The sequence below is a fragment of the Phoenix dactylifera genome, chromosome 16 (genome assembly GCF_051530095.1).
Source record: "Phoenix dactylifera cultivar Ajwa chromosome 16, Ajwa_hap1_PhDact_Kaust_v1.1, whole genome shotgun sequence".
In the NCBI taxonomy this organism is placed as follows: Eukaryota; Viridiplantae; Streptophyta; class Magnoliopsida; order Arecales; family Arecaceae; genus Phoenix; species Phoenix dactylifera.
Window position 1 is genome coordinate 18,462,278 of NC_143205.1, and position 16,026 is coordinate 18,478,303.

Sequence of the window (16,026 nt, forward strand, 5' to 3'; positions counted from 1 at the left end):
GCGGGGAGGGCACCAGCGACCAACCAGCGCGCGCGCACTGTTATCTCTAGTCTTTTATCCTTCGTAGTCTTCTATATAATGCTTGAACAGAAGAGGGAAGTAGAGGGATTGTGATATGGAATGAGACCATCGCAGAGTCCTCGTAACTCGCTGCCTTAATCGGGAGGCCTGTAACGGTTAAATGGCGTGGTTTTCTGCGTCAACTAAGCTAGTGTTTCCTTGTGTTAGATTTGGAGGTCATAGAATTTCAAAACCAGAGGAAAATTGGCTGGATTTTCTCGTTCCCACTTCCCCCCAACTCTAATGAAGCATTTTTCACATCAAAAGGAAGCAAGGCTCCCTTTGGAGGGAAACCATTCAGAGCTCGGAATTGGATTCAGTATGAGGCTTGGAAAAGGGGAGGCAGGGGGAACTGCATAGTATAATGTAGAGGTCCACAGGACAATCAATGAAAAATTGCAGACATCATACGCTCCAAAAGTTATCAGCGAAGAGTATCACAGGATTTAGAATGGTGCAAAACGCCCAAAGGCAAGAAAGGAAACAGGTTCCCCTTGGTCTAGGGACACAGATTAACATATGCATTAAACCATGAAGATAAAAGTGTCCCATAATCAATTCTGGGCTTATGTGATGAAAGATCTCAAGAGAACAGAAGGCAGCGCAGTCTGTTTCATGCCTATTGCTTGAGAAGCTGGAGATCATAAAGATAGCCATGCTAGCTTGGATGCCCTGCTGCATTCCTGTTCCATGATAAGTATGATGGATCTCCAAGGGTCCTGCAGAAAAATCAATGCCAAAATTAATTTGATAATTATAATTAGGAAGCAAAATTTTATACAGTTCAATAGGTTGTTTCTTTTTAATCGATCCATAAGATGATTGATTACACAGCGTATTATAATTAAACAAGGAAAATTAAAACATCAAATGATTGTTTCTTCAAGAAATGACCAATGATAAGTGTAATATTTTCTACAATATTGGTACTACTTGCAAACATAAAGCACAGGGCTAGTTTCCAGCATCTGTAAATAATGAGGATTTTCTTCATTATATAGAATAGGCTCCGTTTAATTTGTTCACTTTCACTACAGCATCCACCAATTCACGTTTTGTGATCCTTTCTGGCTCATTCATTACTCAAAAACCTCAGCTATCTAAGACATGATTATATCTTGTGCGACACCAATCCTACTCTTGCATTTCTTTCTTCATTACCAGATGCATCTCATATATCATCAACAGAACCAAATAATAATAATAATGATGTAGAAATTTATCTATCTCTGATTGAAGTTATATACTATTTTCTTCATAAAACAGACTGCTGGACAGGGAAGCTAAGGTCAAGGTCCTATTAAGCCCTTTTCACATTTCTGGATAAGAAGAAACAAACCACTGACACGCACAGTTCATCAGTTCTAAAGAAAAGATATTACAAATATTTGTTAAAAACTGTCATATCCGATTGCAAAGGTGCCAAGTTTGACACTCAAAACCCAAGAGGATGTATCTAAAATCAACAGCAGATTCGAAGATGTTTGACACCTAAAATAAATTTTACCACTGATTTATTGAAACATGAATGTGAGAGTTGACATCTTTTTAATAAGATAAACTTCCGTTGTTTGTAAAATTTCCTGCTTGAACTACTGGTTGTAGACCACCACAATATATGAAAATGAGCATATGGAAACAGGCAAAAAACGTGTGCCTCTTTGCTGGGCAATATGAGAGATGCTTACCTTGGCTTGAACACATATAGAAGCACGAAGCAAATTGACAAGAACAGGCACAAGCCACCAACTGTCAGATATGCTACACCAAGAAAATCATTTTTTCCACCAATCCAAGTTGTAGTTGAAAGAACTAACTTCTTCTTCCCTCCAAAACTGTACGTGTTATAATTGTTCTGTATCACCACTGTTATTTTGTCATTTAGCTCAAGGTCCACCTCGATCTTCCCATAGAGCTTTCTGAAAGTTGGCAACGCAGCTGTTCGCATCCAAACAATTAGGTCCTCTTGCTCACTTAACTGAAACATGTAAGCTGGTGATGAGTCATACCCCCAAAAAAAATTGAGAGAGAAAAAATGTGCACATTGCTGCAACCAAGATTTCTACAATACCATTATCCTGTTATAACAGCCTCCCTCTGAAAGTTAGACCTTAGAGGGCCTCAATAATTTCATTAACACAATGAAACCATGGTGCAGATTACAGAACAAAGAAAGCAGAACATTCAAAACTAAACTTCAACACCTACTATTTTAACACCCTTTATCTTTGACTCTTCAAACAAACTGAAACCCTCATGCAAGTACAGAAGACATACAAGACTAAATCAACCCGAGTTTCTTCAAAACCTTTTTCACTTGCCTTCCAGTTTTAGCATTCACAGCTCTGAACACGTCCTTCAACCACTTCTTTACTGATAACTACCAGTCCTGATTGTTTGTTGCCACCAAATATCCTTGCATTTCTTTTCAAGCTACAACCTCCAACATACCCCTGCCACCACCATACCCCACCCCAAGCGCCATAAATTCTTAACCTGAATCCTGACCACCCAAAACTTTACTTCATTAGGGAACCTTCTGATCCAAAATTTATAACCAAAATGCCTCCAGAGCATTCCTCTGAAACTGTTATCAACCCTTACAATAGATAATAAAAGCTTTTTGATGCCCAGTCCACCATTTGACCAGAAATTTTTCTTTTGAATGAAATAGTGTGCGTCGTAACCGTCATATTATTGATAATTATAATGGAAGGTATGTTAACAGCATTAGATTAACTGTTCCAAAATAAAAGCAATGTTTTCTGAATTGAAATATATGTTTGAATTTTTAACATATTAACTTAATCACAAAAACAGTGAATGATCATATAATAACTGTTATTCTTGTTATGTAATTGCTGTTATAATGGGTTAATAGATAATTAACAATCATTTCCAAACTACCTTTTGCGTACATGTATTAGCATAAGGGACCTCCAAAACTAGTAACAACAGCAACTTCTTTTTTCTTTTTTTTTTTGAAGCAAACAGCCACTATAATGTTTGAATTGCTGTATGTTAAATTAGTAGCTGGAAACTTCTTTTTGAGGTGGCGAACATGCTCCAGAAACTCATCCCTTCACCTGCTTCCTAAGCACATCCCTGTTCTTTTTTTTTTCTTTTTGAGAGACCTGCTTCCCCAGAAGAGCAGCCAAATCCACTCCCACACCCACTCCCGCTTCTGGGATATAAGTTTGGAACCATGACTTATGACCAACTTAAAGAAAATTTGGCAAAATAGAATAGCAGGAAAAGGTAAAAAATAGAACTTACAGGTATGCTGGCATTAAGTTTGGCACCACCAATCAGTTCTCCACTCTGGAAATTTTTGGGATAAACATCACTGCCAAACTTATGGTCCTGATCACTCTTCCAGGCTATATTCTTCTTATTCACCTCTAAAACCTTACTATCTAATGAAAACTTGTACGTATCATTGAACAAGCTCCAAGCAATGAGACCACAAGGAACGATAGCCGAACCATTTGCTTTGTCTTCAGGTTTACAAGAATCTGTCACATGCTCATAAGCTTTACTCCTCAATTGTTTATCACTTCGGCTTTTGACATACCTAAATACATTTTTTACCACAGTCTCGTTAAGTATCCTCAATGAGTTCCAAAAAATTTCAAGAAAATGTGACATATCATCAGTCTAGAAAAGTGAAGTTAATGCTATGGGAATCTTGGATCCAAATACAAGAGATTAAGCTCTGCCAGTTATATGCAATATTTATCAAAAATAGAATGACCATCAAGACACAAGCAATGGTTTACTGGGTACACAAATGAGCTTTGACAAGTAAAAGATAGATATGCACCTCTTTCACCTATAAATCTTAGCGTTGGATGTGAAAAGACGGCAGACAATTTTGCTATGAGAAACAATAGTCATAGGTGGTTGTCTCCCCTAGATTACTTTGATGAACTAACATAATTGTAATCTCCTTGCTTTTGTCTTTCTTTATTTCCCTCTTTGATAATCAAATCAAAGCTAGGGTAATGCTCTAGTGAATTGGTATGATGATATTTCCCCTTTGATGTTAGTGTGCAAATAATTTGTAAGTGAGGGAGTTGAGAGAATCATATGAAGTTTTGTCCAGAACTATAAACCCAAAATCGAGATATTTTGGTTTCAATTTGTTTCAATTTCGGCCAGAACCAATATATAACTAGGGTTAGCGCCAGCCGAAACTAGTTCATAGAACCAATATTAATACATATATGAGTCTTTTTCTTTTCCATCTCTTCATTTTCTCTTTCTTAATTTTGGGAAGCATTTTCTCTAGAAAGAGATCACCAGAACCAGCAATCCATGCCTCATCTGATGCCAAAATATCACTAATCTATAGCCATTTGAACAAAGAAGAAAAAGCAATCTTGTTTTCCTCTATTTATTTGGTATTTGCTTGATCCCAAAATTCTGTTTGTTGGAGTCAGCAGAGTACCTATAGCATCCTCTCATGGCCATTAAAAGCCTTCTGTGCATTCCAATTTGGTCCCCAATATGTGTCTGCTACTATTGTATAACAAAACTTCTGCTGTGTAATGTTTTATCCAAGGATTAACATACCAGCCATGCTGGCAGGCAGACTGGCACATACCACGCCAGTGCATGTCCCAGTGCATACCCGTGCATGCCAAGCACCGGCACGGACGGCACAGCATGTAACATGCTAGTGCTGGATGGCACGCACTGAAATGAGTAACTTTAGAATTTGATTTAACCTTCTTGCAATTTGATCTAGGACCAATGTCATGAAACAATTTAAGTTATGGAGTTTGATAATGTTATTTTTTAGTCAAGAAAATGTGGAAATATGGTATACAGCAACAACTTCTGCAATGGCTGCTTTCAATGAGCTTTATCTCTTGAGATGCCAATTACATCTACGATCCTTATGCAACTTCATCTTGATAAAACTCATGGAGAAAACAAGTTTGCCAATCGAAAACCGTCCACGTTTTGGGCATGCTCAAATAAATTATCAATCAATACTGCATCAATGCTCTCTCTCTCTCTCTCTCTCTCTCTCTCTCTCTCTCTCTCTCTCTCTCTCTCCACATCCTGTGCATCCTGATTTTAAGGGGTTTTGTCTTTCCATGACAAATTCAGTCATTTGGTAACATTTTCTGATGATGCAGCTGCCGGGAGGGGGATAGAATTAAATTCACTGAATTAAAACTAGTATCCCCATTTATCTATTTCTTATTTTCTATCACTTAAGCTCGAAGAAATAATGTTTTTAAATAAGCCTCTAGAGTCATGATAATAAACAAATTGAGATCATAAATAAAGAAATCCATCACAAAATACAAGAGAATTTCTGATGCAAATTAAATTTTTGTTTACCTACGGTGGTTTTGATAGAAATTGTCAAGCTGATAATAAACATAGACAGGACTGTTCATTTTCCTTGGCACCTGAAAAGGTTAGCAGTTGATCAAATTACATTAAAGAAAGTCTTAAATTATGGGTTATAAACATTTTAATATAGCAAAGAAAAGGAAAGATCCTTCAATTTAGCAGAATTGCAGACAACTGTACTCACAATTAAATTTCTGGTACAGGTTTTATTAGTTTGACTGCTTTGCATATATGCAAGTTGATGATTCTGAAACTGCTCAGGAATGCAGTCTATATCATAACGGTCTACAATTTCAACCACCTGCATTTCAAGAAAGGAGTTGCTTAGCCATAAGCACACATGCAGGGAAAGGTTGCTGATCCAGCTAAGAGGTATAAGTTACCTGTTCCGATGCGGAGAGGGAAGCAAGTCCAATAGGAACAAAAACTAAACCAACCAAAGCAAATGCCGTTATAATCTGAAAAAAAATAAAATGGAACGAATTACTCAGAAAATTAGAAAAAGTGAAATTAGACAATAATTTTGTTTCCCAGCTCGGATTTAAAAGGATTAGTATGAAGTTTACCCATGCTGGAGTTAGGATTGGTTTGCAAGCTGGGAGCTCTTGTTGTGTAAACCTGGAATCTGCAGATTAAACATATAGCTAGGTATCACTGAAGATCAAAAGAAGGTATGATGTCGATGATATTATTTAAATCAATATTATTTCTCATATGGAATAACTTTTAAGAATCGGAGCAGCAAGCAAAAAGCTGTAAGACATGATAACCAGCAATTGAGTAGGGATTGAAATATTAAATGATCGAAGGGCAAACTAATTATCTTTCTTAAACTGCTCTTTACCACTTCTAGCATCTTAAACTAAAGTTAGAAAAGAGTCCCATTGTGACTAAGGAAAATAATCAACTACACTTTCTTCATCAGCACCAAATATCCTCCACATCCGTAAACATTAAAAGATACATCCACTACTAGTCAATATTAAGCATAATTGATAGTATGGTCTGCCGAACCGGTCCGTACCGGACCAGTCCGGCCAGGAATCGGTACCTGGACAGCATGGATACCGGTTCCAACTATCTGAATACCGGTTCCAGCTGTTTTCGAACCGGTACCGGCCGGTATGCATGCGTACCGATGCGTACCGGCATACCGGTTCGCACCGGTACCTTCTTTTTTTTTAACCACAACGCGTGCGCTGCAGTGTGAGAGCATGTGGCATGATTTTCCGAGCTGGGAATCGCCCCGCGCGCGATCTCCCCATCCGCGCGGGTCATAAATGCCACTCTATGGCTAGAGAATTTTTTTTTTTTGTGCGCAGACGCGAATGAAAAAAAAAAATTTTTCGTGCGCGTCCGGGCGCGTCTATGAACCAAAATAAAAAATATATATAAACAAAGACCAGTTCGTACCGGATCTGTTCCGGTACGGACCGGTTCCGGTCTCGAACCGGTCCGGTAGGCGACCGGTACGTCTACCGGTATCGATTCAGCGTACCTTGTTTGATAGTGCCCTACATATTCCTACAATAGGTGGCTTTTGTGGTCTTAGTAACAATTATCTAGGCTGCAACTAGATTTATTTTATCTATGAACTTCTGAATTTATGATCAAGATTACTGAATGCAAAATTGGGCACTTTTAAACTTTTCATTGATATACTCCACATTAGAAGGTAAGTTTCCTAGTGCAAAGATGCATAGAAATGCTTGTAGCCTTTAGTTGACCATGTACAATTATATCAAACATTTTGTTAATGCCCCCCTTTTTGAAAGACCAATATTTAGCAGCTTAGTTTGGCGGCTCTTGTGCTCTTCCATAGGTTTGCTCTTTTGCAGGCTCAGATCAGAAAATGAAAGGAATTTTGCTTCCACACACATGCTGATTTTCCTCATGATACATAGGATAAAAACAATCTTTTGACAACTATTCACATCCTCATTGGCAATTCTTGTCTTATTCACTAGATAAAGGTTTGTTTCCTTCATTTCTTATCTGGTTATTGAAAGGAAAGAAACGATCATACTGGATATTTTAAGAAGGCCTTAAAGGACTAATCAGCTTAAGAACATGCTTCTCATACTTAAAAAGGTCTATAGCCTTCTAATTATCCAAGATTAGTTCACGCTAAAAATAACAGTAAAAATCAAAATTGACAGGCAGATCAATGCAACATTACAACCCCCCCCCCCCCTGTGGGTCTGCTTCGTGTGCAAACCAGGAACCTATCTAACTTAATATGATAGCAGATCCTTTGGTAACCCAAGCTCTCATGCCATTCATGATCACAGTTATAGTTCCTTTGCTCCCATGGGTGTCTTGGGTCCTAATCTACTGAATCCTTGTCTTTGTTAAGATGTAAAAAATGACAAAAGAACACTCGCTTATTAAGGTTGAAACTAAAGGAAACCAGTTAATTACACTAAATTCTTTTTCCAGTTTATTTCTTTCAATTGTAAGATAGTAGATATCATGCAAAATGGTGGAAAATTTCTTATGCTTACGTAGCTTTTCTTCAATCTAACCATACAAGTCAGCTAGTGTTATTTATCTGTAATTATTTTTCTAATGCCACTAGGGGCTGAAAGCAAGATATAATCCTCCATTTCAAGGTCCATAGTACTGAAACCAGCACCCATGTCGGCAGGCCGGTTGTACGATACAGTATGCTCCTATGCCGTGCCATTCCGGCGTGAACCAACAGAAAAATAGGCAAGGGAGGGGGAGAGGAAGAAGAGAGAGGGAGAAGGAGAGGGAGGAAGGGCGGGAGGGAGCGGGAGAGTCGGCGGAGGGAGAGGGAGAGGGAGAAGGAAAGAGAGGAAGAGAGAGATAGGGAGAGAGAGGGAGAGGGAGAAAGGGAGGAAGAGAGAGAGGGAGAGGGCAGTGATGAGCCATGGTCGCTGGAACACGACCAAGGGAGAGGGGAGAGAGGGGCCCTCTCTCCTCCATGCACCATAACAGGGGCTTCGGCCCTATTCTCTATCAAAACAAGGGTCGAAGCCTCTTTTTATTTTTATTTTGATTTTTGATTTTTTTAAGTGAAGTGTGTAGCCATGCTACCGACTTCACTTATTTTTTTAAAAAAAAAAATAATAAGTGAAGTCGACAATGGCTGCCAACTTCACCTTAAAAAATCAACTATATATATAAAAAAAGAGGTCGAACCCTCTGTTTCCTTTCAAAACAGGGGCCCTACCCTTGTTTTAATGCACGGAGGAGAAAGCCTTCTCTCTCCCCCCTCCTTTGGCTCTGTTCCGACAGCTGTGACTCAACACCACCCTCTCTCTCCCTCTTGTCCTCCCTCTCTCTCCCTCCTGTCCTCCCTCTCTCTCTCCTTTCCTCTCTTTCCTTCTCCATCTCCCCCTCCCTCGCAGTTTCTTGATTTTATTGCTGGAACTATTGAGGTACGCCCTAAACTCGGCGGTTCAGGATGATTCTGCCTTCCTTGCTCCATTTTCTAAAGCATGATTAGTGGTATTATTATTCATTTAAAAGGACAATTTATATCTGATGTTATATGACTGCTCTACATCCATCTGTCCCCCCTCTTAGAAGATTCATGGTCATATATTTCCTCTTACATATTTTCCTTCCTCGCCATACACAGATGTAAGTCATCCTACCACTCCTCAACATTCTTATTCTTAACCTCCATCAACCTCAATAGTTATGTTAATGATACCTCTTGTTTTTTGTGCTCCAATTCCCCTTGGGGTAAATGTCATTCATAATCATAACATTTTGTTATATGATGCTAGAATATTGATATAGGCATCAAATTCAAAACACTGGTACAGGGTGTCAGATTCTTTGAGCTCCAAAGAAACGACCCAAGAACATGATTTATATTTTTTCATCTCTGCAATTACATGCATATTTTTCATATCTGAATCAACACAATAAGAGTACTTCTATGCTTCTTGAAATTAATTATAATAATCAATAGAGGAAACACAAAATGAAACATTTGCTGTCGATATGACCAAAAACTGGCATATGCAACCCATGAAGAATCATGTCTTAGTAGCACTATATATCCACTATGCATAAGTTCATAATAAACCTTTACATATACCACCGTGTTTGAAGAATTTTATAAATATTTTTTTATGTTTCATATACATGTCTTAGCAATCTAAAGGATTATGCTACCAAAAACAAATTGCAAGATTCGGTTACTTTAGGATTCAGTATGTAGAATAGTGGCCCTCTTCCCTATAAATTTAAGGTTCCTTTCAACAAAGCCTACAAGAATTTAGCACTTTATGGTTGTCAAATTCATGGGAACAATAGATCAGCGAGCGGTCAAATCCACGCGAATTAAATATTTGAGATAGGATAACTTCTCTATACAGTATTTATCATTGCTCACAGCATTTCATCAAACCAGCATTGCTAAACTGATTGTGGCATCTTCAAGTTCTTCTGCACCCACTAAGCATGGCTGGATGAGACTATCCTGATTCAGAAGTATAACTCCTTGAATAAGTCCCAATTTTCTGATACCAATGTGGCTGATCATTAGAACTTTGCATGATCTTTCTCGACTCCCATGAACAAGTTAGAGTAACAACTTCAGGAATCTTTTAGCTGGCATAATGTGGGAAAATTCATTAAGAAAGAACTCTATACAGTATTTCCTGGATTATAGTATGTGGAGGCCACAAAAGATCCTGTCAACAAGACCAGGTCAAGAACTGATGGCTTGGACCGAACAATATTTAAACTAACTAAAGTTTCTACTGTATAATTTCAACAAGACTAATGCAAATTATTCTTAAACTATGGAAATTCGAATAAACTTGAAGCTTTGTAAGGACTAACTTCATGAAAAAATAACTTTTGGTCAATTTATGTTTTAAATGCACGCTAGTAAGATTTTTTTTTTTTTTTTAAAGAAAAGAAATATGAGAAGGAACGAAAGCAACAGGTAGCCGTAAAGAGTGGCTATACACTATCATTTCTTGATGTGTATACTAGGTGCCTTCACATGGTGAATCCTAGGAAAATATTTAAACAATGAGAAGAATAAAAGACGCAAATCGATAGCTTGCTCCAATACCAAACCTCCACAACCCAAATCTGAAATCAATTCGACAAATATATTCCTCATTGGGGGAAACCGATAATGAGTCCATTACTAACCCTAAATCTTAAAGAGAAATCCCAAGGCTAAACAAACTTAGGGCACCAAGAATCTCAAATCAAAGCGATGGACGATCGCAAAAGATCAAAAAAAAAAAGAAAAATTAGCGAAGCACGATTGGGGATTGGGAGGGAACGTACATTTGGGTTTCTTGGAGTTCCTCCTCGGAGCGGAAGAATCTCTCGTTCCATCGCCGCCAGACGTCGAGGCGCCCTTGGAATTCATCGTATACTAGACTAAGATTAGGGGGAAAAGAGAGGAAGATGGGGAAAGATTGGATTTTTACGAGCAAAGGGACGGTCCAATGCCGTTGTGACAGAGAAAGGGTTTTCACGCTCCGATCTCTGACGGACTTCGACAAGAGAGGGGGAGCGCGTGGGTAGCTGAGAGTGGAGGGCAGTGAAAGGCGGGACGGTTGGGTGGTGGCGCAGGAGACCCACGTTTTCCTTCTTTCCGTCACTCTAACTTTGGGAGTCTCCCGTGGTGGTGTCCAGGTGGTGCGAAATAATAATCCGTATCCTTTGAATAGTAGTAATGCATGGTTTGATTATAAGAAATGCTGTCGCCCTCATGGCAATGCCGGGGATGCATGCATGATGCGTGTCCTCCATGTATCACACTCATCCACACACACCATACATTGTGGATGCATCACACATGCGCACCCCACCCACCATGACATGCATGCATGGGTGGTGCTCGCCATGCTAAATCATTAGAATAGTCTTGAAGGCCATTCCATTATAAACACTATTAATTATCACAATCATCTGTCTTTCCATACAATGATTAATATTTGATTGTTGTTCCATTATACGACCGTTGCATGGCAGGAATATTCAATTAATTATATAAAAATATTTTCTATTGCGTCATCGTTGACCGTTTTTTTTCATTATGATTATTTTGGATTCAAATGATTTTCATCATGAACAAAGACAGTTCGACGTGGATAGTATTACTTAGGACCTTTAACAGTATGGCAAATAGATTTTACATGGAGCCCTGAGTAATCCTGTTTCTCTTTTTTTTTCATTAAGTTGTCAAAGAATAGCAGCTAGTATCCGGTGAAGGAGGCAGGAAACAAAACTAATTGGTATCCTCTTTTTTTTTCTAATTTACATGGGTGGATTGACGTTGTACCATTTGGCTAATTTATGGCCACAAAACTATTAGTTTTGAAAGAAATATTGAAATTTGTCGGCTCCTGCAATTCTTGTAAGGGCAAACAAAAATGCAAACTTGACAAACATGACAGGCTACTCTTAAAACGACCTATACAAAATAAGGTTAGTGATCCTTTTAGCATCCAAAAATACAGTCCCCTATGCTTAGAAATTTTTGGTATCCTAAAACCTTGTTTCATGTATGAGTTTTCTTCCGCTGCTTCTTTTTTTTCCCTGCTAATTTATTAATGATAAAGTTTAACATAGTGTAGGTGCATGGGACTCACATCCAAGTGATTAGAATAGAACCCTCAATGATTTTCTCAACTAGTGTGTGCATCCATCATCTATGTAAAACACGAAGCACATCCACATGCTAATCCATATTATAAGCCTAGCTATCAGGAGCACATCTAAACTAGATAGTGTCATCGATAGCCTTGCCTACTTGTTATGTTCATGTCATTTAGCTCCTCGCTGATAAAACAAAACATGTATAGATTCTATATAAGATGCCAGAACAACCAAACAATAGCACCAACAACATATGCCATCATTAATTTCTAACCCATGAAGGTTTCTTGTAGGACAGAAAAATGGCATAGAATCTAACAACATATTGGTGCGAGAATTAATAACAATGGAAAGATGTGTTGGGTGATATCTAAGGAGCTGATGATTGATTTAGAGAATATAGAGTTTTTTTTTTAATGAGTTGCTACTGTAAAGCTCTCAATAAAAAATATATAGGGGCTGAAGTTTGGAGAAGAAATTCTCTAATTTTTATTACCATAAGTTGGCAATACTCGTTTATACTATTAGCTAGGCGACTCTAGGAACAGAAAATATCTTCCATGGAGAATTGAACAGACTCACACTATTAAATAATTTCAGACTAAGAGAAATCTGAAATATTGACACTTAGACATCCTAAATACATCGACAACATTAATTGTTACTCCAGAATATTCCTCACAGTCCAAGGAAGTGCATTATTTTTCAACAAGATATTCTTAGGTTATGGAGGTAAACACAATAACCTATATGCTCTCCTTTGGCCTCAGAAGCTTCACAAGATCCGGAGTCACATTGAAAGCAGCTCCCAGGATCTGTGGAGATAGTGTGCTCAGAAGTGATGCCGCCCCTGTTAGCTGACGGAATACGGGCCTGAGACAAGAAGGGGAAAATATTAGAAAAACTTGAGTCGAGCATAGATTTTTCATGGAGATTTTACATGACAAAAAGAATACTTACTACGGAGTGAATGAATACTCACTTCTTATCTGTGATGATCGAAAACCACTCCATCCCTTCACCGCCTGCAATCATGGCTGCTGCGAAGAACTTTGGTACCAAAAACAAGCACCCTTCCTTCACCTCTGTATCTAAAACTCCTTTGCCATCAGTGCCTGAAATTTCAACATGTGCACTCCCTTTGATTATATATATCAGCTGAGCAGATCCTTCCAAAAAGAATCCCGGCATGCGAATGGCGTTGGGTTCCAGCTTCGTAAAATTGATCGAGAAGCTAACTTCTTCTAGCACAGCTAAATCAGCACTTCTCACTGCAACAGCATGGCCACCTTTCTCTATATTGGTGCCTAAGCGTGCATGTTCAGTATTTAGTATCCCTTCAGCATCAGTTTCAGAAGGCTTAATGCCATGCAGCCTTTCTTTAAGTTTGATAATTAATAGCCCAGGTTGGCTCTTGAGCAGCTTTCTGGCTTCTTCTTCCCCTACACCCCAGGCCTTCTTGAGGACTTCCATTGAAAAGCCATTGAAGATGCCTACGCCTCCTGCCAAGAAGAAGTAGGCCATGTCTCCAGGGTGCACAGCTCTAGAAGTGTCACCCAAGAACACGACAGAGAAATCAGTATCCCCATCGTTGTACCACCATGAGAGATTTCCTGGTGGCAGGGTTATAACATCGCCTTTCTTCAGCAGCAATACCCTTTCTTTAGTATCTCCTGGCAATACTAATCCAACTAATCCTCTACCTGCAGGAGTGCTTAAGCGTTAATTAAAAGCTATACGAGGAACAGGATCAATTTGTGCCTCTTGGTTGAGATCTAGTTCTGTTCATATGGGTCAATGTTCTTAGCAAAATTGGATAGTAGCATTCGACAAAGTCGATGTTGAGGATAACGTGTGAGGTTTAGCCCCTCATAAAATAGCGGGTGGTAGATAGATTCATATAGATGATTGCTTAAGCTTTAAGTTAAATTGGGTTTCTGCTCGTAGATCAAGGCCGGTTGGGCTCAAACTTTCCTGTTTCGCCCAATAGTTGAAATGCTACAAGGGAGGAGAGACAAAAAAGAGTACGAATGAAAGTAGCATTAATTTACTAAATCAAGAATTTAAAAATTTTCTCAACAAAAGATTTTATTGAAACAGAACTTAAAATATTCATGAGTTTTATATTTCTAATTCAGGTACTTCATGGATTACAAATTAATAACCCTCTAGGGGGCGTTTGGTATGGGGTGATCCTCGGATCAAGGATGATGTGGGTGGAGGTGATGAGATCACCGCATTTGGTTGCACTATGGTGATCCTACGTAGCGGTGATCTTAAATCACCTCCACTCCTCAAATCATCCTCCAACTCGGTGATGGGATACCTGTCCTTGAGGTCGGAAATCCAAGATCACCCCAGGACAGTGATCCTGGGTTGAAAGTTAAAAACAAAAAATACCCCTCAAGTTAGCAGAAAAAATGATATATCAATATATCATCAATATATTATGTCAATGTTATATATATAGTATGTTGATATTATATATTATATTATAATATATTACTAATCATATTATTATCCTATTATTATTGAAGGATAATTTTAAATTCTAGTAGAAATATATTATTATATTTTATATTTATATAATGAAAATATTTAATATATTACTATATTACTCCTATTTACCTTATTTTTTAATAAAATAATTATTAGCATTAAAAAAAATCTATTATAAGTATAAATAAAAATATTAATTCTATAATGAAAAATAACATATTTTTATAAGATTAATAATTTATAGGAGTAATAAATATATTTTTATAGAATATATTAATAATTAATATATTGATAAATATATTAATATTTTATTATAATATATTTTCTATGATTAATAATTATATGATAAGGTCTACTAAAAGTAGAATATGTGACAAAATTATGGAGTTATTATACAAATTAGTATATTGACTTACATTTTTAATTTATGAGAATTAAAAATATATAAAAAATCCATATAAGATATATCAAGGATATTTGTGGTATTATATAGTCAGTGATCTTAGATCTCCATACTATACGAAATAAGTTATCTATGGATATTCGGAGATTTTTAATCACTGGGCCATGGTCTACCAAATACATTGATCTTAGATTACCGAGGATCAAATCACCCCAGCATTCGGATCACCGAGGATCTTAGATCACTGTGGTGATCCTGTTGGGGTTACCAAACGCCCCCCTAAGCTGCTGGCCCCTATTTACAGGATGGTGGCAAATAATTTTCTTTAAAAAAAAATATGTTGTTGTTACTTTTGCTATGTTTATCTATTCGGCTTACTTTGTACCTATTTCTATATGAATTTTTTTTTGATATTTTTTTTATACTAAGAGAGGCAAAAGCCATCCAAGATTATATTAAAAGAATTAGTAATTACAAAGAGGATGGGTTACAAAAAGTAGAGAGTCTGTCAATCCGAACTACATGTGTCAGGTGTAACCAAATAAACTCATGAGAAAACAAAGAAGATAGCCATTTGTTAACTGTGTATAAGCCAAAACAAAAACAAAAAGATTGGACTGTAAAATTTTCCTTCAGTCTCATATTTCCTAATGAATAAATATGTTAACAACTGTAAAATTTTCCTTCAGTTTCAGATTTTCAGTTATGGAATTCTTTCTAAATCTCCGGCAAACTTCGTCACTTTTTCCCTGTCCATATGGCATAAGTTGTTCTTCCTACTAAAGATAAGGTTTTGAAAGGCCACCGGAGCTGACCATACCTTCAAGGACATAGCCGGATTTTGGTGAATCCGCACCGTGAGGGAGCGCAAAACCAAGTGGCTTCAAACCAAGGATGCCAGCTCCAACCTTTGAATCGATAAGTGCGGGTTGGTCTGCACCTGACCAAGCAGCATAAAATCCACCATCTGCCTCAGTGATCTTCTTCCTTGGCTTGGGAGACAAATCTAGAGCCATGGCTTCTTGGGTACTTTCAACTGGTCCTCGAGCCTCGGTTTTGATACATATATATATTATAAAGAATTATGC

The 16,026-nt window shown here is 37.7% G+C and overlaps 2 protein-coding genes across 2 annotated transcripts; both read right to left on the bottom strand.

The window, feature by feature from the left end:
* Positions 1-449: 449 nt before the first annotated feature.
* LOC103718035 (ALA-interacting subunit 3-like) lies at positions 450-11,099 on the bottom strand. Its single transcript, XM_039115064.3, has 8 exons — positions 10,717-11,099; positions 5,997-6,055; positions 5,814-5,888; positions 5,615-5,731; positions 5,416-5,486; positions 3,337-3,634; positions 1,749-2,038; positions 450-779 (listed from the first exon to the last, which is right to left on the bottom strand). The coding sequence occupies exons 1-8, from the start codon at positions 10,799-10,801 to the stop codon at positions 719-721; spliced, it is 1,056 nt and encodes a 351-aa protein (XP_038970992.1). The 5' UTR covers positions 10,802-11,099; the 3' UTR covers positions 450-718.
* Positions 11,100-12,501: 1,402 nt separating this feature from the next.
* On the bottom strand, positions 12,502-16,026 carry LOC103718026 (11S globulin seed storage protein 2-like). The gene is made up of 3 exons (XM_089927753.1): positions 15,759-16,026; positions 13,019-13,739; positions 12,502-12,909 (listed from the first exon to the last, which is right to left on the bottom strand). The coding sequence occupies exons 1-3, from the start codon at positions 15,952-15,954 to the stop codon at positions 12,783-12,785; spliced, it is 1,044 nt and encodes a 347-aa protein (XP_089783879.1). The 5' UTR covers positions 15,955-16,026; the 3' UTR covers positions 12,502-12,782.

Bases quoted from the DNA above. Each gene is read 5' to 3' on its own strand.
- LOC103718035 (XM_039115064.3), bottom strand. From the start codon at position 10,801: ATGAATTCCAAGGGCGCCTCGACGTCTGGCGGCGATGGAACGAGAGAT. The intron at 3,635-5,415 runs GTAAACAAAAAT...AAATGTATTTAG, and splicing joins TTCTATCAAAACCACCGTAG to GTATGTCAAAAGCCGAAGTG. The intron at 2,039-3,336 runs GTAAGTTCTATT...TACATGTTTCAG, and splicing joins AACTTAATGCCAGCATACCT to TTAAGTGAGCAAGAGGACCT.
- LOC103718026 (XM_089927753.1), bottom strand. From the start codon at position 15,954: ATGGCTCTAGATTTGTCTCCCAAGCCAAGGAAGAAGATCACTGAGGCA. The intron at 13,740-15,758 runs GTATGGTCAGCT...GCACTCCTGCAG, and splicing joins ATCCGGCTATGTCCTTGAAG to GTAGAGGATTAGTTGGATTA. The intron at 12,910-13,018 runs GTGAGTATTCAT...TTCTTGTCTCAG, and splicing joins TCGATCATCACAGATAAGAA to GCCCGTATTCCGTCAGCTAA.